We start from the raw sequence: 26,266 nt of genomic DNA, 5'->3' as shown, positions 1-26,266 counted from the left end.
GCTAAGAAAAATGCTTTTAAGGGAGGGGTAAAAGAAGAGATTAGGGAAGCACAAAGACAGGTTAAGAAAGACTTGCAAGAGGGCAGAGAAAACTATAAGCAGAAGATAGAAAACAAATTACTCAGCAGCAACATGAAAGGAGTGTGGGAAGGGATGAAACTAATGAGTGGATACATAGAAAGGGGGGAAAGAAACGGTTTTATCATCATCAGAAGAAGAAGCAAACAAACTGAATGACTTTTTTGCTCGTTTTGATTGTCACGATTTTAGCACAGAAAGACAAGATTTAAGTGATATTTTAAATGTTAAGAAGGACGAATGCATTGTTGTGTCTGAAGAGGAAGTGCTTTCACAATTAAAACGAGTGAAACCAAACAAAGCACCTGGTCCTGATATGATCCGATCAAATTCATTGAAATACTGTGCAGCTCAGCTCTACCAGATTTTAACAATTATTTTTAATCAGTCTCTTAGTGAATGCAAAATACCATCTGTCTGGAAAACTTCCTGTATTATACCTGTACCCAAGAAAACACATGTTTCATGTATGAATGACCTCCGTCCTGTAGCACTGACATCTGCTGTGATGAAAGTTTTTGAGAGAGTGATACTTGTCTATTTGCAGGAGTCTGTCAAACCATTTTTAGATCCCTTGCAATTTGCATACAGGAGGGACAGATGTACGGATGATGCAATACTGTTTGTCTTGAACAAAATGTATGAACACCTAGACAAATCAAATACCTGTGTCCGCTTGATGTTCTTTGATTTTTCTAGTGCTTTTAATACAATTCAACCTCACCTCTTAGCAAAAAAGCTTATGCACATGGGACTCGCTTTTCCGACGATTTTATGGGTTTTAGACTATCTTACTAAAAGGCCTCAGTTTGTAAAATTAAATGATTTTATGTCTACTGTCTCTTTCACAAACACAGGTGCACCACAAGGCACAGTCCTCTCGCCTTTTCTTTTTATCTTGTATACGGCTGAATGCAGAAGTCTGACCAATTCGTGTCCCCTCGTTAAGTTTGCAAATGACTCCGCACTGACAGGACTTATTACTGAGGACGATGACACTGACTACCGAAGAGAAATTGACAGGTTTGTGAACTGGTGTGAAGAAAATTTCCTTGAGCTGAATGTTGGCAAAACGAAAGAGCTTGTAATCGACTTCAGAAAAAAGAAATCAAGTTTAAGTAAAATCATCACAAAAAATGAAGTGGTCGAACAAGTAGACTCATACAAATATCTTGGTGTGATAATCGACAATAAGCTGTCTTGGAATGAAAACTCAACTGCACTCATTAAAAAGAGCAACAGTCGCATGTACTGTCTTAGAAAAATGAAATCTTTTAATGTATGCAAGCAGATGCTCCAAATGTTTTACACATCTGTTGTCTGCAGTGTTTTAACATACGGAGCCGTGTGCTGGGGGGGAAACCTGACCAAACATGACAAAAAGTCATTAGGAAAGCGGGTGGGGTGGTGGGTACAAGACAAGACACCTTTAGCGACATGCACAATAGAAAACTGACTGATAGACTAATAACAATTTTGACCGACGAAAGACACCCACTACATGATGACATTAAAAGCAGAAGGTCAGACATAAGTGGTAGGTTTAAAGCTCCACGCGCAAGAACATCTCGATACATTAATTCATTTATTCCTACAGCCATTCGCGCACACAATCAAAACATCCAATTCACTAAGTGAACCCTCCCACCCCCAACCCCCCTCGCCACAGCAACACCTGAACTTCACCAGCAGACGAGTGTATGGGAGCAGACATTATGCGTGCATGTGGGACTGAGCGGGTGAGCACAGGCAAGCATTTGTGTGTGTGTGTGTGATCGGAAGTGATTTTTAAATATTTTCTTATTTTACTTGGATTTCATGTACCTTAATGTTAATGTTCTAATTTTATTGGCATGACATATGTTATGTGCATGCATACGTTGTTTGTGTATGTGTGAGTGTGTGTGTGAATGAGTGTGTGTGTGTGTGTGTGTGTGTGTGTGTGTGTGTGTGTGTGTGTGTGTGTGTGTGTGTGTGCATTTTACTTATATATACGATTTATTCCCTTGATGTTTTTATTTATGTTTTGTTGTACAATACCTTATGGTCTTAACGTGTGTGTGTGTGTGTGTGTGTGTGTGTGTGTGTGTGTGTGTGTGTGTGTGTGTGTATGGGTGTGGGTGTGGGTGTGTGTGTGTGTGCATGTGTGAGTGTGTGTGTGTGTGTGTTTGCGTGCGTGCGCGCATGTCATTTTTAGTAATCTATACCCTTTTTTGTTGGATGTTTTCATTTGTTAATATTGTTGTGCAATACCCTATTGTCTTAACATGAGTATGTGTGTAGGGGGGGGGGGGGGGGGGTTAGTATATCGTCAGCTATTGGGAATTCTTATTTGACTAGTTTTAATCTCTTCTTATGTTGCGCATGATTTTATGCCAGTGTTTACAATGAGCCTGTGATTGCACAACTTAATTTCCATGTGGATTAATAAAGTGTTTTTGATTTGATTTGATTTGATCACTACTACAGACAACTGCAATTACACAGTCACGATCTGACAAAAGTTGAGATAGAACGAGCGAGCAAGCAAGAGAGAGAAAGAGAGAGAGAGGAGGAGGAGGAGAGGGAGCATTGTTCTGGCAAAACTGGGACAAGTACGAAGTGGGGGCAACTGGCGCCAGTGGGACCCGAGTCAATGGAGTCGTCATCCTGAAAACCCGGAACACAGAGCATAAGGTCAAGAACGTCACTTCACTTCACCATCCACTCCAAATGGCCAAGCACTCTGCAGTCCACAAAGCTGACGCTCACGTGCTGATGAGTTCACGAACAATTGACCTTGCAATGATACTGCGCAGTTCCTTACTCATGTGACTTTCTCTTCAGGGCATGATCTGGGCTAGACTGGTAATAAATGGCACTGAATGTTGATAGTATCGTCAGACCTAACTGTGCGACGGAACAGCAAACATTGTCTCCTAGCGCTGTGAACGGTTCAGTTTGAGTACTTTGGTTTAAAGTGACTTGTCAACAACTGAGTGTCGACATGTTGGGAAGTTTGGTCACCATGCTTCTGCTGATTGGCAGTGAGTATTTCAGGGCACATGTGTGTGTGTGTGTGTGTGTGTGTGTGTGTGTGTGTGTGTGTAGGGGGACGGTGGGGGCGGGGGGGGGGGGGGAGGTAGTGTTTTCTAGGTATGGATGGTTGATTTCATATGCTTCTTTCTGTGTTTGCCTCACGTGTTTTTGACCACTATTGTATCACATGGATTTCCTGACCATTTGGGTTCTAGGTGTGATGTCAGCTACAATGAATATAACAACATTAATATTCCATTTTTTTTAAAATGCTGAATACACATTTCTTACAATACCACAAGCAGATGACTATCATTTAGACAATTGTGTTGCCATGACAAGTGTGTTGCTTAACAATTCAAAGTGCTTGGTACTTGGTTAACCACTAACATAAAGTAAAATGAAAACATGAGTTATGCTGAAACATGATCGGAATGAAATCATTATTTAAAACATGGATTAAACGACAAACCAGAAGTACAATTCTTAAATCACTTATCTTGCCCAAATTGATTTAATCATGATGATTGTTTCCCATTCCTTCTGGTGATTTCATAAATGACTTGCAAAAAGTTGTCTTGTTTTCACATGAAGAAAGGATAGAACAAACAGAAAACATGCAGTAAAAACATATGCCCAAATTAGACAGTATAAAGACTGGACCCAGTGGAATGGATGGGCCTTGGGGAAAAGCTTGATTTATATTTGTCACAATTGGGACTTTATTACGAACTGTATTTATATGCGTTGACGACCCAGTGATTTTTTTAACAGAACTTTTATTCACGTTGTTTTATTTTCTTCTGACCATGCAGGACAAAGTGCGTCTTTGTTTTCTTCAGTTTGCTGATGATTACAAGAGGTGTTTTTTGTTTTGTTTTGATTTGTTTTTTTTCTTGTCACTGGTGCTAAGAAAATGCTGACATATCTTTTATCTTTTATGGTCACAAACAAATGAAGCAGATCTCATATTCTCCACCACAGTCTACAGGACGCCTTTTTGAATTTTTTTGTTATTTGTTACTTATTATAAGCCGTACAATGATGTGGACGCTGTTAATATTCCAATTGTATGTTTTTACTGTTGACTTTTTTCCTACATAAAGCATACACAAACCGAACTACTGAGCGTTCTCGTATTGTTTTCTGTTGATTGAAATTAAGTGGCCACTTTTGCCCCATACCAACTTACCCCGACATGGGCAGGTTGGCCTTTGTGTCAGCAGGTCAGCTATGAGCAACACTGTAAGTTATGTTACGATAGTTTTGCCATTTCTCGATATCACAAATTCAGTTGAAACCATGAATTATTCTTCTGTCTCTGTTGAAATATTCTCCACACTGCTTTGAGTGCAAAAAGAGACCAACTAGCCCTGGTCTCCCCCTTCAGTTCTTTGCACAAGACTAACATACATAACAGATTCACAAGGAATGTAGGTATTACTAGTTCTAAATTGAGAATGATGATGGTAGTTATTTGAAACAAACATATCATGGATATGAGAGATTCTCGTGTGTGTGTGTGTGTGTGTGTGTGTGTGTGTGTGTGTGTGGGTATGTGTGTGTGTGTGTGTGTGTGTGTGTGTGTGTGTGTGTGTGTGTCTGTGTGTGTCTGTGTGTGTGTGTTTAAACTGGCTGTGGCTTTGATGCCTGAAATACAGTTCTTTGTCAGTTCTGTTTGCTTGATAAATAAGCTGATTTGGTCCTTGTATTTATTGTCATTACCTAACTCCTCTAAACATCCCTTGAGGCTACATTTTATTTCGTGAATTTGATTTGAACAAACATTAGATTTTCATTCTTTTGCTATTAATTTGACTGTTTTATACATTCAAATTTGTTTTCATCAGAGTGACGAGTTCATCATAAAATTCAGTCACTCACGATGTTCACAGCTATTTATTTTCAAAAAAAATGTTTCACGATCTACACTGAAATAACTTGAAAACTAGAAATTTCAGAACCAGTACAGATAGACATTTTTTAAAGTTGAATCTATCACACTTTAAAATTTACATATTTGTTGTAAACATAGAATATAATTTTTCAAATTTGGTAAAAGGAGAATTAAGCAGCAAGTACTTGACTGTTCTTCTCGTTTGATACAATTTCCATGGAAATAAAGACATTTTCAAAGGTTTCTGTTTTCTGAACACATCTTTGGACAATGCATATTAAACCAATATAATATATTATGTAGAAACAGAGCATGGCGTTTTGTGTGATTGTGCGATTATGCTTTCTAAACCATCATACAATCAAAGATCCTGCAAAAGTTTTGAAATAACATGGTGATTCAATTCCACTTTTCTGAAAATCGCCCACTGTACCACGGGTTGACTGATGTGTACGCTGTTAGTTGTGAGAAGACACATGTTCAGTGCACTACATGTTCTGTCAGGTGCCACTGGTTTACAGTGGTCACAGAAGCTGAGGACAGATGCTGGTCCCGTTCAGATCTGCTCCGGGCAGGACATTCAGCTCTTCTGGAACTTCACGCTGGACAAAGGGGAGAGACTGAAAGGTGGGTGTCTGTATAAACTTTGGTCCGAAAGTATGTTTGGAGCACATCTTATTTGTCTTCCACACATATACACTTACAAGCAGGGATACAAACATCTACTAGTGCTACATACATACACACACGGAAAGACAAAGACAAGGAAATTTGTTGAATCGGAAATGCTAGAAAAAGAAAAGGTATGTGTGTAGTGACATAATCACATATATTCAGAGAGTGAGAGATCGAAGTGAACATTTTATTCATACAAAGGTCCATGCCCCTCATGAGAGGGTACTTACTTTATTCACTTGTCATACCATCTGGCATGCAGGGAATCAAGGAAGATCCATCACTCTTGACTGTTTTAGGGCCAGTCACTGAATAGCATCCCAGGTGTGTTGTAGGATCTTGATTTCTCCAGAAGATGTAACCTTGCTCCCTTCACATGACGTGTCCAATCCAGTTCCATAGTCTTCTCATGATGTCGGTTTTCAGTGTTATTCCTGAATGTGTCTGTCTGCCTTCTCTCTCAGTGCAGGTCAACGAAGCTTGCTGAAGGCAGATAAATCAATTCTGAATTAATCCACACAGTCATCAAAAGTAACATGTACCATTTGAAAATAATACTGCAGATGAAACCAGGTAGATGACCAGGTAGATGCTGCCAACTGCTTTATTGACGACCAGACACAGAGAACTAATTGGTCAGTGTTAACCCGAAATGTGTCTGTCCACCTTCTCGCTCATTTCAGGTCAACAGAGCATTGAAACAACAATAGAGTTTTGAAATTAGCAGTGCCATTTGAAAGTCATGTGGCAAATAATGCTGGGTGGATGATTTACGAAGGATCATTTCATCTTTAGATAAAGATAAAGATAAATGATAAGCAATGTAAATCTTCATGAATACAATTAGAAATATCACCACAGATCAGAAACGCTACTGCCTTGAAACAAATCAAATACCTGTGCTGTGTGTACCAATCAGTCCATTCGTCGTTCAGAACATCACCCGTTAACAATGACCATTCCTTCACTCTGATGACAAACACAGGCTGAAAACATGCTCAAAGGAAAGTCAGCTAAAACATAAAGATTGAAGATCATAACTTGAAAGCACTGAGAGAGATACATGTTCTCCCAATGTTCCCATTCTGGGCACATGTCATGTTGATTTGAAAAGAACACTGCAGCAATGTCCATCAATCATACAGATGTTCCAGTCTCACCATGGTCTTTCCTCAGACCCCTACAGGAGCACGGCTGGACAGCAGCAGTTATGAGGACGGCTTCTTCCATCTGCTGCTGCCCAACCCCCTGGTGGAAGGCAACTACAGCTGCAGCATCCCCCCCTCCCTGCCAGCAGCCAGGTGTATGGCTGAGGACTCCCCTCTGCTGGACACAGTGTCCGTGCTGGTGGAGGAGACTGCTGGCAGGTTCACTCTCCTGGAGGCCCGTCAGCAGGAGTTTGTGGAGCAGCTGGCTGCACAGAGGGAGATGTGGATGGGTCTTTTCGGTGACGTTGAGGTCATGGCCAACAGGACTGATGCACTGGAACAGTGGCGAGGTGAGCTGACGTGTGTGTGTGCGTGTGTGTGTGTGTGTGGGTGTGTGTGTGTGTGTGAGTGTGTGTGTGTGTGTGTGTGTGTGTGTGTGTGCGCGCGCGCTCTCGCCCCATAACAATGAAAATAATGCATCTGTCCGTCACCTTCTAAATCACGCATGACATCTAAAGCTAAAACAAAGAAATCAGCATTGAAGGACCCATGAGAGATTCCTTTACAGACAAAATTTCAGGTGGCTAAGAGACAAAAATGGTAAATCAACAAGAAGTTTATATAAATTTTGCGATAAAAATCAACAGAATATCCTGTCACGAAATTAAATTCATTATTCAACAAAGACGTCACATGTGTTCCATTTTATATCTTCCCTGGTTTTCGTTACTATGATAACTTTCAGTTTCATGCTATCGATATATCATTAAATATTTTGTTTATATTGCACATTATTTCAAACAAAATATAACTATAATTATGTGCTGAAGATGTATTTGTCGGGCGTTTTATTGTACTTAAAAATCACGAGATATGCTTCATCAAAACAGTTTCCTCACATCTCACAAAAAAAACATACTGAACACGCGCGCACGCGCGCGCACACACACACACACACACACACACCCACACACACACACACATACACATACACACATACACACACACGCACGCGCACAGACACACACACACACACACACACACACACAGACACACACACTCACACACACACACACACACATACACACACACACACACACACACACACACACACACACACACACACACACACACACACACATACCTCAAACCAACTCATGATCAACTGACAACTGATTTGTTTCCATCCTCAGACGAAGCTGTTCACAACTCTGTCCCTGTCCACTTCCACGCCAGACTGACGTCCGACACCAAGCTGTCCAGTGGCTCCATCCTTAAGATGACCACTGTGCTGAATAACCAGGGCGGTGGATACGACTCCAGCACTGGTTACTTCACGGCCCCGATGGACGGCAACTACTTTTTTATTGCAACTACGGGGTCCTACTCTGCCGGCAACTATGCCAATATGGATATGATGAAAGAGGGAACGACGGTTGGTCAAACTTACATGATCGAGGACAGCTACGCCTACAATATGGGATCCTGTCATGCTGCCTTGCTGTTGAACGCTGGAGACAAGGTGTGGCTTCAGAGTTCAGCAACGAGTTCTTTCGAATCAGTTGTCACCTCTTTCTCTGGGTTTCGCTTTTGAAAAATACCCCCACCCCCCGGGCGCACCCCTCTCGCTCTCTCTCTCTCGCTCAGAATGAATATGCAAACATCGAATGATCACGTTAATAGGAAACAATTCGCTATCTGATTTACAAGTCTTTCGGATGAGACGATAAACATATGTCCCATGTGCAGCACCATGCACTTTGCGCACGTACAAAAAACAAAACAAAAAAAACGACAACAATCGGGATGTCCATGTCCCTGGCAAAATTCTGAAGAAAAATCCAATCCATCATGCACGTGTGTGCGTGCTCGTGAATGAAGCCTGACTGAATGTCAGTCGGCTGTACACAGGTATGACCTGTTGGAGTGAACGACTCCGTGTTCGTAAAGCGCTTAGAGTTTGATTTGGTCTGTCTGAAGACATATGCTGTAAAGGTATCCATAATGACACTATTGTGTAAACTTCGCTGTGTATTGTATTCACTACTGGCTTAAACTGTCACAGAATTCTGGATAAAGCTTATGAAATATGTGGTTTAGATGGTGAGGAAAGGAAACATGGATGGGGGAGGGTCTTCCTTGTTTGAATAATTATGGGTTTGGTTTTGCCTGCATGAAACAGAGTGCTGAAAGTGTTAATGGTTTTATATCTGCTTTTCACGAAAAGCTAACTGATTTTCGTCATGGTAAATGTGGGATAGTCATGTTAATGCCAGTGACAGATTTGAGATGAAAAGAACTTTCTGAACTGAGCCTGATTGAACACCTCATCTGCTGCTGGACATATAGGGCATTTGAAAGATCCAACAAGGAATATGAGAACTGATAATCCTTAATTCTATATTCCAGTGCAAATAATTTGATCTATATTTTGCGTCGTGAAACCCAAGAGAAATCAGGTACACTATGCTCTTTGTTGCTCAGCACTCAGAAATATGCGAAATATGTTTATTGGAACATAAACACTACAAACATCCCTCTCTGTTTAAATTACGTTTGCAAATATCTTCAAGTATTACTAATGACGAACCTTCCCCCCCCCCCTCTTTATGTATGAAGCATTCAAACTGATAGGAACTGTTACTTCGTAACATGAATTTAATGAATATTTTATTGTCTACATTCACGCTTCTTTGCTTGTGTTGTTTCACTGCGACTGAGGCTTAAAATGCTTTAATGTGAATGAACCTTTCTATTCCAGTTCTGTGAATATATCATTATTATTCCAGTGCTGTCTCTCTCTCTCTATCTCTGTCTCTGTCTCTGTCTCTCTCTCTGTGTCTCTCTCTGTCTCTCTGTCTCTGTCTCTGTCTCTCTCTCTCACACATACACACACACACACACACACACACACACACACACAAGTCGTACCCGAGCAGTACAAAGTTGTATCAGACAATCTGGGGTAACTGTTAGTAATAACGCGTCTTCTACTTCGATAAAGGGACTCAAAATAATCTGTTCCATTAGTAAAAGTACGGGATTGTATTAAGATATATTTTCAAGAGAACAAAATCCTCAGTCATGCAGTAAATAGGGAGAAACGTTTGAATAGTGGAAATAAACTGGTGTATATTTTTCATGAAAGTTAGAAGCGCACAGGACATAAAATTGAAATGGTTCCAAAAATGAACTATGCACAAAATTTTGGCTGATGATGTTATGTTATTCCCTATGGCAATTACGAATAAAGATAGTTGTTCTTTTAGAAGACAAGGACCAGTTAATATTCAACACATGTTGTTATTCTCTCTTTATATATAGTTGCTCTAGGAACAATTTTTCTTTATTAGATACATCAAGCCAGGGATTAAGCGAGTGTTTGGTACTTTTTGCATAGAATAAACATTTAAAATCAGACAGAATATTTGACTGTATTGGTGCTCGCCATTTTGGTTTTGCTTAAAATAAATTTCAATTTCAAAGTGGGTAATTTTGTTTCCATTGTAAGCAGTATGCTAAATTAAAACATGGAACAGAAAATCATGCCACGATGTTACATATGATACATAAAAACTTTGTTGAAAACTGATCAGTGAGTAAAAGACATGATGTACAGCAGAGTAGCTACAGGGTTTTTCTGTGTTGGTACTGGAATGTGCCGAAACAATTGCCATTACAGCCTTCGATTATTTTTCACAGAAAAAACAAACTAAAAACACCAAAATGCACTGCTGTCGAAAATGATACTTTAAAACCATTGAAATACTTCATTTTGATGTAAAAAAAAAATGCTTTACACATGTTTTATGTTAGTCTACGTAAGAAATATTACATATTGTACGACAGCCAATACAATGTACTCTTCATCCATGTATGGCTATGTTTTATCCTGAATAAAAGGATATGTATCTGCATCAGTGTCTGTCTGGGTCTGATTTCAACTCTCTCTCTCTCTCTCTCTCTCTCTCTCTCTCTCTCTCTCTCTCTCTCTCTCTCTCTCTCTCTCTGTCTCTTTCTTTCTCTCACCCACACAATCATATACCCATGCATACATGCACGCAGGTGAAAACACACACACACACACGCACGCACGCACGCACGCACACACACACGCACACACACACAGATACGCGTTTGCATGCGAGCCTGCACACATACACACTCACGAGCGCGCGCGCGCGCGCACGCACACAAGTACACAGATACATGTGCGTGCGAGCCCGCTCACACACACACACACACACACACACACACACACACACACACACACACACACACATTTGTCGGTCATGGATCTGCGGCCATGGGAGACCAGGTCAGTTGGCTCTGGAGCACCGTGCAGACCGATGCGGGGATCAATGGTACGACCATCAATTTTGATGGCGAGAACCTGCCGCGAGTTGCACAAGTGGAAAGAATTGAGCTTCCTTTCGTGCCTCGTTTACAGAGTCCATATACACACGAAAATACACGAACGCACACACACACACACACACACACACACACACACACACACACACACACATACACACACACACACACACACAATGAATGAGTGAATGAATGAATGGTTTATTCATATAGGCCATTGCCCCTCATGAAAGGGAAATAAACAGAGAGAGAGAAAGAGACAGACAGACAGAGACAGAAACACAGAGACAGAAAGAGAGAGAGAGAGAGAGAGTCACAGAGAGAGACAGACAGACAGAGAGACAGACAGAGACAGAGGCAGAGACAACCGATGCAACCAAGACACTTGTATGCTCTCTGGTTCTCTCAAGATTAGATTACTGCGACTCTCTTTTGGCCGGCCTTCCCAAATATGTTAGACAGACTCCAACGAATTCAGAATAACGCTGCCAGACTCATTTGCACAGCTTCTAAATTTGACCACGTTTCTCCTCTCCTTGAGTCTCTCCACTGGTTGCCTGTTTCTGATCGAATAGACTATAAGCTATCCACTCTGACCTTTTCTGCAGTCAACGGATCTGGCCCCAAGTATCTTTCTGAACTCATCCATATCTATACCCCGTCTCGCCAGCTCCGTTCTCCCTCTGATACTCGACTTCTCAGGATACCTCACGTCAGAAGTAAGACCTATGGACACAGATCGTTTTCTTTTTAATCGCCAAAGACGTGGAACAAGCTCCCTGATAACCTCCGTCATTCTGATTCCCTCGCTGTTTTAAATCTCGTCTCAAAACACACCTTTTCCCTCAGCAATAAGTTCAATTGTGGCAGGTCCACTTCCTTTGCGTTAGCTGTGTTTGACTATGTGTGTATACATATGTATGTGTACATAACTACATGCATGTATATGAATGTGTATTGTGTGTGCGTGTGCGTGTGTTTATGTAAGTGTGTGCCTGCCTATGTGTGCGTATGTGTTAGGGTAGCTGTTAGATACACATGTATGTTAAAATGTATGTATGCAGCGTGTGTGTGTGTGTGTGTGTGTGTGTGTGTGTGTGTGTGTGTGTGTGTGTGGAGTCACATTTTGGTGTGTGTATGTAACACAGATATGATGTTTTATGTTAACAAAAGCGTTTTTGTAAAGCACCTAGAGCAGATTTCTGGATAGTGTGCTATGTAAGTATCCATTATTTATTTTTTTTTTTTTATTAAATAAAGAGAGAGTGGGACATGATGAAATTGAGACAGAGAGAGAGAGAGATTGCGAGAGAGAAGAAGAGAGAGTAGAGAAACAGAGACAGAGATTGAGATGCACACCAGAATATACCACATCACTTGTACAGACAATTGCAGTTACACAGTCACAATCTGACAAGTGTTAGAGAGACCGAGAGCGAAAGAGAGAGAGAGAGAGAGAGAGAGAGAGGGTGAGATGAATACAGAGAGGGTGAGACAGATACAGAGAAAAACTGTGAGAGAAAAAGAGAGAGTAGAGAGCACACAGAGCATAAAACATTAGGATGTACCAGATCACTCCTACCGACTACTGCAATTACACAGTCACAATCTGACAAGAGTTGAGATAGAACGAGCGAGCAAGCAAGAGAGAGAAAGAGAGAGAGAGGAGGAGGAGGAGAGGGAGCATTGTTCTGGCAAAACTGGGACAAGCAAGAAGTGGAGGCAACTGGTGCCAGTGGGACCCAAGTCAATGGAGTCGTCATCCTGAAAACCCGGAACACAGAGCATAAGGTCAAGAACGTCACTTCACTTCACCATCCACTCCCAATGGCCAAGCACTCTGCAGTCCACAAAGCTGACGCTCACGTGCTGAGGAGTTCACGAACAGTTGACCTTGCGATGATACTGCGCATTTCCTAACTCATGTGACTTTCTCTTCAGGGCATGATCTGGGCTAGACTGGTAATAAATGGCACTGAATGTTGGAAGTATCGTCAGACCTAACTGTGCGACGGAACAGCAAACATTGTCTCCTTGTGCTGTGAACGGTTCAGTTTGAGTACTTTGGTTTAAAGTGACTTGTCAACAACTGAGTGTCGACATGTTGGGAAGTTTGGTCACCGTGCTTCTGCTGATTGGCAGTGAGTATTTCAGGGCACATGTGTGTGTGTGTGTGTGTGTGTGTGTGTGTGTGTGTGTGTGTGTGTAGGGGGACGGTGGGGGCGGGGGGGGGGGGGGGTAGTGTTTTCTAGGTATAGATGGTTGATTTCATATGCTTCTTTCTGTGTTTGCCTCACGTGTTTTTGACCACTATTGTATCACACGGATTTCCTGACCATTTGGGTTCTAGGTGTGATGTCAGCTACAATGAATATAACAACATTAATATTCCATCTTTTTTAAATGCTGAATACACATTTCTTACAATACCACAAGCAGATGACTATCATTTAGACAATTGTGTTGCCATGCCAAGTGTGTTGCTTAACAATTCAAAGTACTTGGTACTTGGTTAACCACTAACATAAAGTAAAATGAAAACATGAGTTATGCTGAAACATGATCGGAATGAAATCATTATTTAAAACATGGATTAAACGACAAACCAGAGAACAAAGTAGAAGTACAATTCTTAAATCACTTATCTTGTCCAAATTGATTTAATCATGATGATTGTTTCCCATTCCTTCTGGTGATTTCATAAATGACTTGCAAAAAGTTGTCTTGTTTTCACATGAAGAAAGGATAGAACAAACAGAAAACATGCAGTAAAAACATATGCCCAAATTAGACAGTATAAAGACTGGACCCAGTGGAATGGATGGGCCTTGGGGAAGAGCTTGATTTCTATTTGTCACAATTGGGACTCTATTACGAACTGTATTTATATGCGTTGATGACCCAGTGAATTCTAACAGAACTTTTATTCACGTTGTTTTATTTTCTTCTGACCATGCAGGACAAAGTGCGTCTTTGTTTTCTTCAGTTTGCTGATGATTACAAGAGGTGTTTTTTTGTTTTGTTTTGATTTGTTTTGTTTCTTGTTACTAGTGCTAAGAAAATGCTGACATATCTTTTATCTTTTATGGTCACAAACAAATGAAGCAGATCTCATATTCTCCACCACAGTCTACAGGACGCCTTTTTGAAATTTGTTGTTATTTGTTACTTATTATAAGCCGTACAGTGATGTGGACGCTGTTGATATTCCAATTGTAGGTTTTTACTGTTGACTTTTTTTCCTACATAAAGCATACACAAACTGAACTGCTGAGCGTTCTCGTATTGTTTTCTGTTGATTGAAATTAAGTGGCCACTTTTGCCCCATACCAACTTACCCCGACATGGGCAGGTTGGCCTTTGTGTCAGCAGGTCAGCTATGAGCAACACTGTGAGATATGTTACTATAGTTTTGCCATTTCTCGATATCACAAATTCAGTTTAAACCATGAATTATTCTTCTGTCTCTGTTGAAATATTCTCCACACTGCTTTGAGTGCAAAAAGAGACCAACTAGCCCTGGTCTCCCCCTTCAGTTCTTTGCACAAGACTAACATATATAACAGATTCACAAGGAATGTAGGTATTACTAGTTCTGAATTGAGAATAATGATGGTAGTTATTTGAAACAAACACATCATGGATATGAGAGATTCTCGTGTGTGTGTGTGTGTGTGTGTGTGTGTGTGTGTGTGTGTGTGTGTGTGTGTGTGTGTGTTTAAATTGGCTGTGGCTTTGATGCCTGAAATACAGTTCTTTGTCAGTTCTGTTTGCTTGATAACTAAGCTGATTTGGTCCTTGTATTTATTGTCATTACCTAACTCCTCTAAACATCCCTTGAGGCTACATTTTATTTCGTGAATTTGACTTGAACAAACATTAGATTTTCATTCTTTCGCTATTAATTTGACTGTTTTATACATTCAAACTTGTTTTAATCAGAGTGACGAGTTCATAATAAAATTCAGTCACTCGCGATGTTCACAGCTATTTATTTAAAAAAAATTCACGATCTACACTGAAATAACTTGAAAACTAGAAATTCCAGAAATAGTGCATATAGACATATTTTTTTAAAAGTTGAATCTATCACACTTTAAAATTTACATATTTGTTGTAAACATAGAATATAATTTTTCAAATTTGGTAAAAGGAGAATTAAGCAGCCAGTACTTGACTGTTCTTCTCGTTCATACAATTTCCATGGAAATAAAGACATTCTCTAAGGTTTCTATTTTCTGAACGCATCTTTGGACAATACATATTGAATCAATATATGTAGAAACAAAGCATGGTGTTTTGTCTGATTGTGCGATTATGCTTTCTAAACCATCATACAATCAAAGATCCTGCAAATGCTTTGAAGTAATATTGTGATTCCTATTCCACGTTTCTGAAAATCGCCCACTGTACCACGGGTTGACTGATGTGTACGCTGTTAGTTGTGAGAAGACACATGTTCAGTGCACTACGTGTTCTGTCAGGTGCCACTGGTTTACAGTGGTCACAGAAGCTGAGGACAGATGCTGGTCCCGTTCAGATCTGCTCCGGGCAGACATTCAGCTCTTCTGGAACTTCACGCTGGACAAAATGGAGCGACTGAAAGGTGGGTGTCTGTATAAACTTTGGTGCGAAAATATGTTTGGAGCACATCTTATTTGTCTTCCACACATATACACTTACAAGCAGGGATACAAACATCTACTAGTGCTACATACATACACACACGGAAAGACAAAGACAAGGAAATTTGTTGAATCGGAAATGCTAGAAAAAAAGATGTGTGTGTAGTGACATAATCACATATATTCAGAGAGTGAGAGATCGAAGTGAACATTTTATTCATACAAAGGTCCATGCCCCTCATGAGAGGGTACTTACTTTATTCACTTGTCATACCATCTGGCATGCAGGGAATCAAGGAAGATCCATCACTCTTGACTGTTTTGGGGCCAGTCTCTGAATAGCATCCCAGGTGTGTTGTAGGATCTTGATTTCTCCAGAAGATGTAACCTTGCTCCCTTCACATGACGTGTCCAATTCAGTTCCATAGTCTTCTCATGATGTCGGTTTTCATGTTTGTTTGATTGCATTGGACGAGTAGTTATTGATTGGAGGTGGTATTGGGCCAGACGATTCTCAGGATTCTTCAGAGGATTTTCGTGTGGGAGATTCACAACTGATTAGATCAGTCATGAAGGGTACGATGCACAAATTAGTGCAGTGTATGAAGAGGAAAGAAGATGTGGGTACACATTATTTAATCAATTATAAACACAGCTGTTATTCTGCTTTATTAAGATGAAAAAGAACATTGGCTTAGAAACACACACACACACACACACACACACACACACACACACACACACACCCTCAAACACACACACACACACACAGACACACACACGCAAACACACACGCACGCACGCACACACACGCACACACACACACACACACACACACACACACTATGATATACTATCGATGAAATCAATGATGATGATGATGACGATGACGAAGGCATGGTGTGGGGATGTCAACCTGAGGGGAAGGAGGAGGGTGTCCTGGCCACATACGTTGACGATCACTTTGTGCCCATGTCCTCCTTCTCCGGTCGTCTGGCTCACCTCCAGGTAAGTCACGGCTTTGCCAGGTGAGAGCTGTTCACCTGTATCGATGGTGTCTTGGCATCATTCTCTTTGTCCACTGTTTAATTTAGTTTTCTTTTAACTGCGGACAAGAAATAGAATGTCAATCTGTTAGAAAAGCGTACTCTAATCTCGGCAACACAAACATTATCCAGCAATAAACTGGGAACGAACCAAGCAAATCTTGAGGCCGGAAGCTGAACGAAATAATATGGAGACTAAACAAAACAGAACGTTAATGATCCGGAAATACTGTTTAATCCGGAAAACCTACACCCTATTGGTATAGTGAGTGGAGAGAGGTTTTTGCGTTTATGTTTAATGCAAAATCAGCATTGACAGTCAAAATAATTTAATACACACACACACACACACACACACACACACACACACACACACACACACACACACACACACACACACATTAATAAAACCAAGCATGGTTACTATAAAGTCTAATTTTGTTTCCATACATGAGCCAAAAAGTAACTAATTGACCAAACCTAATGTTTGTTTCATAACCAGGATGGAGGCATTGAACTGAGCTGCGCCACCATTCTGGAGTCAGGTAACTACAGCATTTCCGTCAGTACCGAAGACGTGCACAGTACTCTGACTGTGTACCGCAAGACTGTCAATGTGAAGGTCGTGGGTAAGTGAGGATTTAGAATCACCATCTCCTTGATCAGGTTTACTACATGCTGTTAGATTAAAGTGCTGTAAGACCCACGTACTGCAAAAGCGTACCCTTGATTTGCCAGGACAGTATATGTGTGGCTCATGGCTTGTGTCAATTTTTCATGACTGAAATAAATCATTCAAGAAGCACATCCATCAAATTTCAGATTCAGAAAAAAGAAGGAAAGGAAGAAGGAAGGGAGAAAAGAATGTGAGAAAGAAAGATTCTAAATTGTTAAATCCTGTTTCCTCCCAATCAGTTTAGATTTCAGTTGATACGATATAGAAGCTTTGAAATATATGAAATAAAAGATGCGTGAATATTTGAAATAAAGGGCTGATAATTTAGGGAAATCTGACTGCCACGAAAGTACATGTTTAAAGAAGCTGTATCTGGCTTGGTGAAATTGGGATCCTTGGACACGGGCACCTTTGAACGGTTTGGATTGCTGAAATGACCAAAGCCATTACAACTGAGTGAACTATAAAAACATGACTGATTTGCTGCTCAATGGTTTTGTTGTTTTTTTTCTTTCCCCCCCTTTTTTTGTTTTTGTTTAAAGAACTTACGTTTACCAAATGGATAAAACACACAAGAGAAGAAAAGTCTACCAATGTATTAAAGAAACTGGTAAACCAGCACAAGAGTTAGTTACGCTAATTCCTCAACCCCCCAAACAGCAGAGAGAGCAGAGAAATGCAACTTGCAGTTCATACAACAATCAGTCACGAACACTGCCATCTGTCCACAGACACGCCAAAAACACAGAGCGGGGAAATCCACGTGACAAGAGAGAAAAATGCCGTACGTGACGTCATCACTGGCGCGTGGCACGTGCAGCTGTCGTGTGGCAACTTCTCCGATCGAGGTCATCCCCCTGTTGACGTCACCTGGACCGTGAGAACCTTCTGTGTTCTCTTTGTTTCGAGACTCTTACCTATATTTTGATAGAGAAACATGGTGGAGACAGAATGAAAGAAATAAAGATTGAGGTTATCATGTTCCAGAAATCAAGTTTGCTGGACAGTTTGCACAACATTTCAGGTAAAACGTTGGTCACATACCATATATAAATGAATGTAAGTTCATACGTTGCTGCCATCTTGTTTACTAATCACTCGACAGAAAGAACTAATTGGTCTGTCTGCCTAGGAAGTGAGAAAATCCGAATGCACTGGTTCGAATTCCATAGTCGCAAGTATTTTCTCCCGATCCACTATATCTTGAATGGTGGTCTGGATGTTAGTCATTCAGATGAGACAATAAACCGAGGTCCCATATGCAGCATGCATTGAGCGCACGTAAAAAAAAAATGGAAAAAAGGGGCTGGCCCTGGCAAAATTCTGTACAAAAAATCCACCTCGATAGGAAAACAAACAAAATTATAAGCAGGAATTTTTTAATAGGGTGTCGCTCTTAGTGTAGCTATGCGCTCTCTCTGCGAAGAACAGCCCGAATTTCACACAGAGAAATGTGTTGCAACAAAAATGAGTAATACAATACAATGCAATACAATACTATACAATACATGTCAATAATGATTTGAAAAGAACACTGCAGCAATGTCCATCAATCATACAGATGTTCCAGTCTCACCATGGTCTTTCCTCAGACCCCCACAGGAGCACGGCTGGACAGCAGCAGTTATGAGGACGGCTTCTTCCATCTGTTGCTGCCCAACCCCCTGGTGGGAGGCAACTACAGCTGCAGCATCCCCCCCTCCCTGCCAGCAGCCAGGTGTCTGGCTGAGGACTCCCCTCTGCTGGACACAGTGTCCGTGCTGGTGGAGGAGACTGCTGGCAGGTTCACTCTCCTGGAGGCCCGTCAGCAGGAGTTTGTGGAGCAGCTGGCTGCACAGAGGGAGATGTGGATGGGTCTTTTCGGTGACGTTGAGGTCATGGCCAACAGGACTGATGCACTGGAACACCGGATAGGTGTGTGTGTGTGTGTGTGTGTGTGTGTGTGTGTGTGTGTGTGTGTGTGTGTGTGTGTGTGTGTGTGTGTGTGTGTGCCATAGCAATGACATTAATTTATCTGTCATACCCGATTTATGCATGAAAGGTCACACAGCATATGCCAATAGAAGGGGATGTAAAACGGAGATCAACAAATCAGCATTGAAGGAATCATGAGAGATTCAATTAAAGACAAAAACAAAACGTTTTTTCACATGGCTAGATTGTCTGTAAGAGACACCCCTCTCCCAATTTCTTAGGTTTTGCATAATAAATATTCTTTGAATCAATTAAATTTTCATGTTTTTGGTAAAATCTAACATGATTATTTTGCACAATTCACTCTGGTTTTGTGCCCTTTTTCTGCATGTTTACCGTAAGCACAGGAATAAAACCGTTGTACACTTTAGCATTTAACAGAATCTGTACGACATTTGACACATACACACAAAAGAACAATTCGTAATTAAGAGTATAATCAATCATGGATAACGTCTGGTTCTAGAGTATCAATAAACCATTATGTGCTTTTTATCAAAACTGAATATGTATTTCAAAAGAAATAGAAATTCGTTTGCTGATACATCATATTTGTCTGGCGCTTTGTAGTTCGTTAAACATTGTAAAACATCAAAAAGAATTTTCTGACTCCTCGCAAAATAAACCTGCAGCATGAATCACACACGCGCGCTTGCACACACACACACACACACACACACACACACACACACACCTCAAACCAACTCATGGACAACTGATTTGTTTCCATCCTCAGATGAAGCTGTTCACAACTCTGTCCCTGTCCACTTCCACGCCAAACTGACGTCCAGCGCCGTGCTGTCCAGTGGCTCCACCATGAAGATGACCAATGTGATTGATAACCAGGGCGGTGGATACGACTCTAGCACCGGTCGTTTCACGGCCCCGATGGACGGCAACTACTTTTTTATTGCAACTACTGGGGCATACAGCGGTGATAACTATGCTACCATGCTTATGATGAAAGAAGGAACTACGGTCGCTCAAACTTACATGAGGCGGTACGGCTCCTATCCCACTATGGGATCTTGTCATGCTACCTTGCCTTTAAAAGCTGGGGAGAAGGTGTGGCTTCAGAGTTCGGGATCCAACAATTATTTCCGGTCATCTGTGACATCTTTCTCTGGATTTCGTTTTTAAAAAGACAAGCCCCTCTCTCTCTATATATATATCCTTCTGTCTCTGAATCCTGACTAACTGACACAGAAATACGAATGACAAACGCCCAAAGGAAGCCCTCAGTCAGCTCTGCCCAGGTAGCCAGCCTGCTGTACAAATGGCTATGTGACTGAACAGCGCTAAAAGTTTGGTCTCTGACTGAAGATAGGCGTTATGTAAATATCAGTAATAGCTATATGTAAACTCTAATTTAAACTGTACTCACTGCTGGTTTGGACTGCCGCAAATAGAAGAAAATACCACATAATGCTTTGACAAGGTTTGGGGGGTTCGGGAAGGGAGAAAACAAATCTGGTTAAAGAAGGGTCTTTGTTTGAATATGGAATTGTTTTTGTGTGGAAAAAGCAGGGTGCTGGAAGTGTTAATGGCTTTATATCTTTCTTCGCCAAAAGTTAAATGAGTGTAAATGGCAAACGTGGAAGAGCCATTTTCATATTTCTTGTTGATCTGAGATGGATACAACGTTTTGGATTCTACTTAATTTAAGATTTATCTCCTGCTGGACGTAGACTGTACTTGAAACGTACAACGACGAAATTCAAATTAGGAATATCAGAACTGACAATTCACCCTTTTGCAAGTTACTGGATTTCTCCTTTGTGTCGTGAAACCCAGGAACAAGTGGGAACACTTCGTTATTTGACGTCAGCACTGAACGATATGTGACACAAGTTTGTAAAACCTAAATACCAAAGATGTTTTTTGGACAAGGCATTGAAACTGAGAGAAACTGTCGCTTCGTGCAATGAATGTCATGCATGTTTTATTGCCTAAGTTTATGCTTATGTGTTTATGTTGTTTGAAACCCTTCACATGAGGCAGAGGCCTAAACATGAATAAACCATTACATCCACAAAGAGATTACTTTTGGTAGGCTATATGATCATTTTGGAAAGAAACTACACCCAGATGATCTAGAACTTTTGGAAGAACCAATATTTGTACAATGATAATATCAAGGTTGGGAAAAATCGTTCCTCAGATGGAATGTGCCGAGAAAGGTATTTGTAACATAAACGATCTGTAGTCCAGATGTTTACCTCTTGCCCTTCGCACACTTTAAGTAAAAGTATGATCTTCATACAGACTTTATGATACACTTAAAAGTTGTACCCGAGCAGTAAACAATGACATTAGACGAAATGAGGTAACTGTTAATAAAATCACGTCTTCAGCTTGGATGAAGTAACTCAATCGGTTCATGATTATATTATGGTTAAGTTTCAAGGAGAAAAATCATAAACCGTGTACTGAATGGGAAGAAATATTTGATACATATATAATTTTCTATGACAGTCACAAGCCGACAGGAAAAATCAACTACAATAGGTCCGAAAAACGGATTATACATAGAATACTGGCCACGAATGCCACGTCATTTCATATGGAAATCAGGAATGAAGACAAAATGTTCGAGACAATGTTCAACACATGCTTTGGAACTGTCTATATGTGCCGTTGTTCTGGGAACAATGCTGCCGGACTGTTGATGACAATACTTCATCAGATAGATTGAGTGTTTGGTATGTTTTCAATATAATAAACAATACAGATCAGAACATTTTACTTTATAATTTTACTCGCTGATCTTTTCTTATTTTCTATATGAATATGATCTAAAAGCAAAGTGGGTCAAGTTCTGCCATTGTGAGCAGTATGCTAAATCAAAATATGAAATAGAAGGCACATCACATTGAATATTACACACAATGTTTGTTGAATACGAGTTCCCTATACACCCTCGGTAAAGTAAAGAAATGATGTGAAAGAGAGTAGTTTACAGTCTTTATTGATACTGACATTGAAACTTACTCTTGGAAGACAGTCATATACTTCTGAACATGTACACTGCTTCAGGTTTTTGTGTTTTTACAAACCACAAGTGTAACCTACTGTGCACTATGTTTCAGAATTATGGGTTCTAGAGAAAGCTGGTGTTCATGATGAAACTGCTTGCAATTACATGTATTTAGGGGGAAATTTGCAGTGAAACAAATCAATACCCAATGTGTGCAAACACCTTCAGATCGTTCTGTATAATGTGTTGCAGCTGATTCTGATTATGAGAATCAATGTTTCAAAGTGCATGATGTCACTTTCAGTGCTTTCTATGAATAAAATTATCAGCAGCACATTTTCGTGTTTTCCCTATTGTCTGTAAAAACAATGGTGTATGTGCTCTGTCACTCTCCCTCCCTCCCTCCCCCCCCCCCCCCCCCCCCCCCCCCCCCTCTCTCTCTCTCTCTCTCTCTCTCTACATATCTATATATATTTCACTCTGTCTGTCTTTCTATCTGCCTGTCTGTCTGTCTGTCTCTATATATGTATGTATGTATGTATGTATGCATGTATGACTGCAAATTGTGTTTGATTTTTTCTATTTTGTTCTATTATAAACCAGTAATGATGTCTGGCTGCCTCCTACAAATACACTGGTTGAAGACATTTCTTAAATGAAATTTACAATCTATAATCCCTGATTACACTCATTAATTTCGCTTCAGTAACTATGGCCTTAAGAGAGCATTGTTTATACAAAAAAAGAAAGAGAGAAAGAGACGGAGACAGACAGACAGACAAAGCGAGAGGGACACAAGGAGAAACAGAAAAAGAGAACATGCATAAAAACCAAAGGGTACTTTTGTACTCTTACAAAAAAAATGCAACCATGCAGTCACAATCTGACGGGAGTTGAAAAGACAGAGAAAGACAGAAACAGAAAAAAAACAGAGGGAGGGAGAATGAGACAGTGCGAGATAGACAAAAAGTATGACAGAGAGGCAAGATAGGAGAGGGGGAAATTGAAAGAGAAAGAGAGAGAGAGAAGTGAGATAGATGCAGATAGATAGATAGAGACAGACAGACAGACAGACAGACAGACATATTTAGTCCAAAAGACAATTTCAAGTAAGCAGTCACAATATGAGAAGAATTGAAGACAGAGAGAAGAGTGAGAGTGAGTGTGTTAGAGGGAGAGACAGAGAGAGACAGAGACAATGAGAAAGACAGATACAGAGAGACACAGTCACAGACACAGAGACACAGACACAGAGATAAAGAATGAGCATAAACACCAGAATATAACACATGACTCCCACAGACAATTGCGGGCTGTCACAAATTGACAAGTGTTGAAGAGAGACAGACAGACAGAGAGACAGACAGACAGAGACACACAGAGACAGAGACACAGAGAGAGAGAGGAGTGAGATAAATAAAGAGAGAGTGGGACATGATGAAATTGAGACAGAGAGAGAGAGAGAGAGAGAGATTGCAAGAGAGAAGAAGAGAGAGTAGAGAAACAGAGACAGAGGTTGAGATGCACACCAGAATATACCACATCACTCCTACAGACAATTGCAGTTACACAGTCACAATCTGACAAGTGTTAGAGAGACCGAGAGTGAAAGAGAGAGAGATGAATACAGAGAGGGTGAGACAGATACAGAGAGAGAAAAACTGTGAGAGAAAAAGAGAGAGTAGAGAGCACACAGAGCATAAAACATTAGGATGTACCAGATCACTCCTACCGACTACTGCAATTTCACAGTCACAATCTGACAAGAGTTGAGATAGAACGAGCGAGCAAGCAAGAGAGAGAAAGAGAGAGAGAGGAGGAGGAGAGGGAGCATTGTTCTGGCAAAACTGGGACAAGTAAGAAGTGGAGGCAACTGGTGCCAGTGGGACCCAAGTCAATGGAGTCGTCGTCCTGAAAACCCGGAACACAGAGCATAAGGTCAAGAACGTCACTTCACTTCACCATCCACTCCCAATGGCCAAGCACTCTGCAGTCCACAAAGCTGACGCTCACGTGCTGATGAGTTCACGAACAATTGACCTTGCAATGATACTGCGCAGTTCCTAACTCATGTGACTTTCTCTTCAGGGCATGATCTGGGCTAGACTGGTAATAAATGGCACTGAATGTTGGAAGTATCGTCAGACCTAACTGTGCGACGGAACAGCAAACATTGTCTCCTAGCGCTGTGAACGGTTCAGTTTGAGTACTTTGGTTTAAAGTGACTTGTCAACAACTGAGTGTCGACATGTTGGGAAGTTTGGTCACCGTGCTTCTGCTGATTGGCTGTGAGTATTTCAGAGCGCGCGCGCGCGTGCGTGTGTGTGTGTGTGTGTGTGTGTAGGGGGCGGGGGGCAGTGTTTTCTAGGTATGGATTGTTGATTTCATATGCTTCTTTCTGTGTTTGCCCCACGTGTTTTGACTATATTGTATCGCAAGGATTTCCTGACCATTTGGGTTCTAGGTGTGATGTCAGCTACAATGAATATAACAACATTAATGTTCTTTTTTTTTTAAATGCTGAATACACATTTCTTACAATACCACAAATTTTTGTCACAGGCAGATGACTTTCATTCAGACAATTGTGTTGCCATGACAAGTGTGTTGCTTAACAATTCAAAGTGCTTGGTACTTGGTTAACCACTAACATAAAGTGAAATGATAAACATGAGTTATGCTGAAACATGATCGGAATGAAATCATTATTTAAAACATGGATTAAACGACAAACCAGAGAACAGAGTAGAAGTACAATTCTTAAATCACTTATCTTGTCCAAACTGATTTAATCGTGATGATTTCCTCTCATTCTTTCTGGTGATTTCATAAATGACTTGCAAAAAGTTGTATTGTTTTCACATGAAGAAAGGATAGAACAAACAGAAAACATGCAGTAAAAACATATGCCGAAATTAGACAGTATAAAGACTGGACCCAGTGGAATGGATGGGCCTGGGGGAAAAGCTTGATTTATATTTGTCACAATTGGGACTTTATTACGAACTGTATTTATATGCGTTGACGACCCAGTGAATTTTCAACAGAACTTTTATTCACGTTGTTTCATTTTCTTCTGACCATGCAGGACAAAGTGCGTCTTTGTTTTCTTCAGCTTGCTGATGATTACAAGAGGTGTTTTTTTGTTTTGTTTTGTTTTGTTTCTTGTCACTGGTGCTAAGAAAATGCTGACATATCTTTTATCTTTTATGGTCACAAACAAATGAAGCAGATCTCATATTCTCCACCACAGTCTACAGGACGCCTTTTTGAATTTTTTTGTTAATTGTTACTTATTATAAGCCGTACAATGATGTGGACGCTGTTAATATTCCAATTGTATGTTTTTACTGTTGACTTTTTTCCTACATAAAGCATACACAAACCGAACTGCTGAGCGTTCTCGTATTGTTTTCTGTTGATTGAAATTAAGTGGCCAGGTTTGCCCCATACCAACTAACCCCGACATGGGCAGGCTGGCCTTTGTGTCAGCAGGTCAGCTATGAGCAACACTGTAAGTTATGTTACGATAGTTTTGCCATTTCTCGATATCACAAATTCAGTTGAAACCATGAATTATTCTTCTGTCTCTGTTGAAATATTCTCCACACTGCTTTGAGTGCAAAAAGGGGCCAACAAGCCCTGGTCTTCCCCTTCAGTTCTTTGCACAAGTCTAACATATATAACAGATTCACAAGGAATGTAGGTATTACTAGTTCTGAATTGAGAATGATGATGGTAGATATTTGAAACAAACACATCATGGATATGAGAGATT

The 26,266-nt window shown here is 40.6% G+C and overlaps 2 protein-coding genes across 2 annotated transcripts in view; both read left to right on the top strand.

The window, feature by feature from the left end:
• Nucleotides 1-2,727: 2,727 nt before the first annotated feature.
• Nucleotides 2,728-26,266, top strand: part of LOC143275252 (uncharacterized) — a 30,341-nt gene continuing 6,802 nt past the window's right edge. Inside the window, exons 1-8 of the mRNA XM_076579227.1 lie at nucleotides 2,728-3,104; nucleotides 5,498-5,620; nucleotides 16,711-16,823; nucleotides 17,364-17,490; nucleotides 18,269-18,414; nucleotides 19,130-19,451; nucleotides 20,248-20,643; nucleotides 24,711-24,776. Coding sequence (XP_076435342.1) covers nucleotides 3,065-3,104; nucleotides 5,498-5,620; nucleotides 16,711-16,823; nucleotides 17,364-17,490; nucleotides 18,269-18,414; nucleotides 19,130-19,451; nucleotides 20,248-20,643; nucleotides 24,711-24,776 — 1,333 coding nt within the window. The 5' untranslated portion in view covers nucleotides 2,728-3,064. The remainder of the gene's footprint in view (nucleotides 3,105-5,497; nucleotides 5,621-16,710; nucleotides 16,824-17,363; nucleotides 17,491-18,268; nucleotides 18,415-19,129; nucleotides 19,452-20,247; nucleotides 20,644-24,710; nucleotides 24,777-26,266) is intronic.
• Nucleotides 6,242-10,733, top strand: LOC143275448 (uncharacterized). The gene is made up of 2 exons (XM_076579584.1): nucleotides 6,242-7,166; nucleotides 8,010-10,733. The coding sequence occupies exons 1-2, from the start codon at nucleotides 6,830-6,832 to the stop codon at nucleotides 8,408-8,410; spliced, it is 738 nt and encodes a 245-aa protein (XP_076435699.1). The 5' UTR covers nucleotides 6,242-6,829; the 3' UTR covers nucleotides 8,411-10,733.

The sequence above is a fragment of the Babylonia areolata genome, chromosome 30, assembly GCF_041734735.1.
Source record: "Babylonia areolata isolate BAREFJ2019XMU chromosome 30, ASM4173473v1, whole genome shotgun sequence".
In the NCBI taxonomy this organism is placed as follows: Eukaryota; Metazoa; Mollusca; class Gastropoda; order Neogastropoda; family Buccinidae; genus Babylonia; species Babylonia areolata.
This window is presented reverse-complemented; position numbering and strand designations above follow the sequence as displayed.

Bases quoted from the DNA above. Each gene is read 5' to 3' on its own strand.
- LOC143275448 (XM_076579584.1), top strand. From the start codon at position 6,830: ATGGTCTTTCCTCAGACCCCTACAGGAGCACGGCTGGACAGCAGCAGT. The intron at 7,167-8,009 runs GTGAGCTGACGT...TTCCATCCTCAG, and splicing joins TGCACTGGAACAGTGGCGAG to ACGAAGCTGTTCACAACTCT.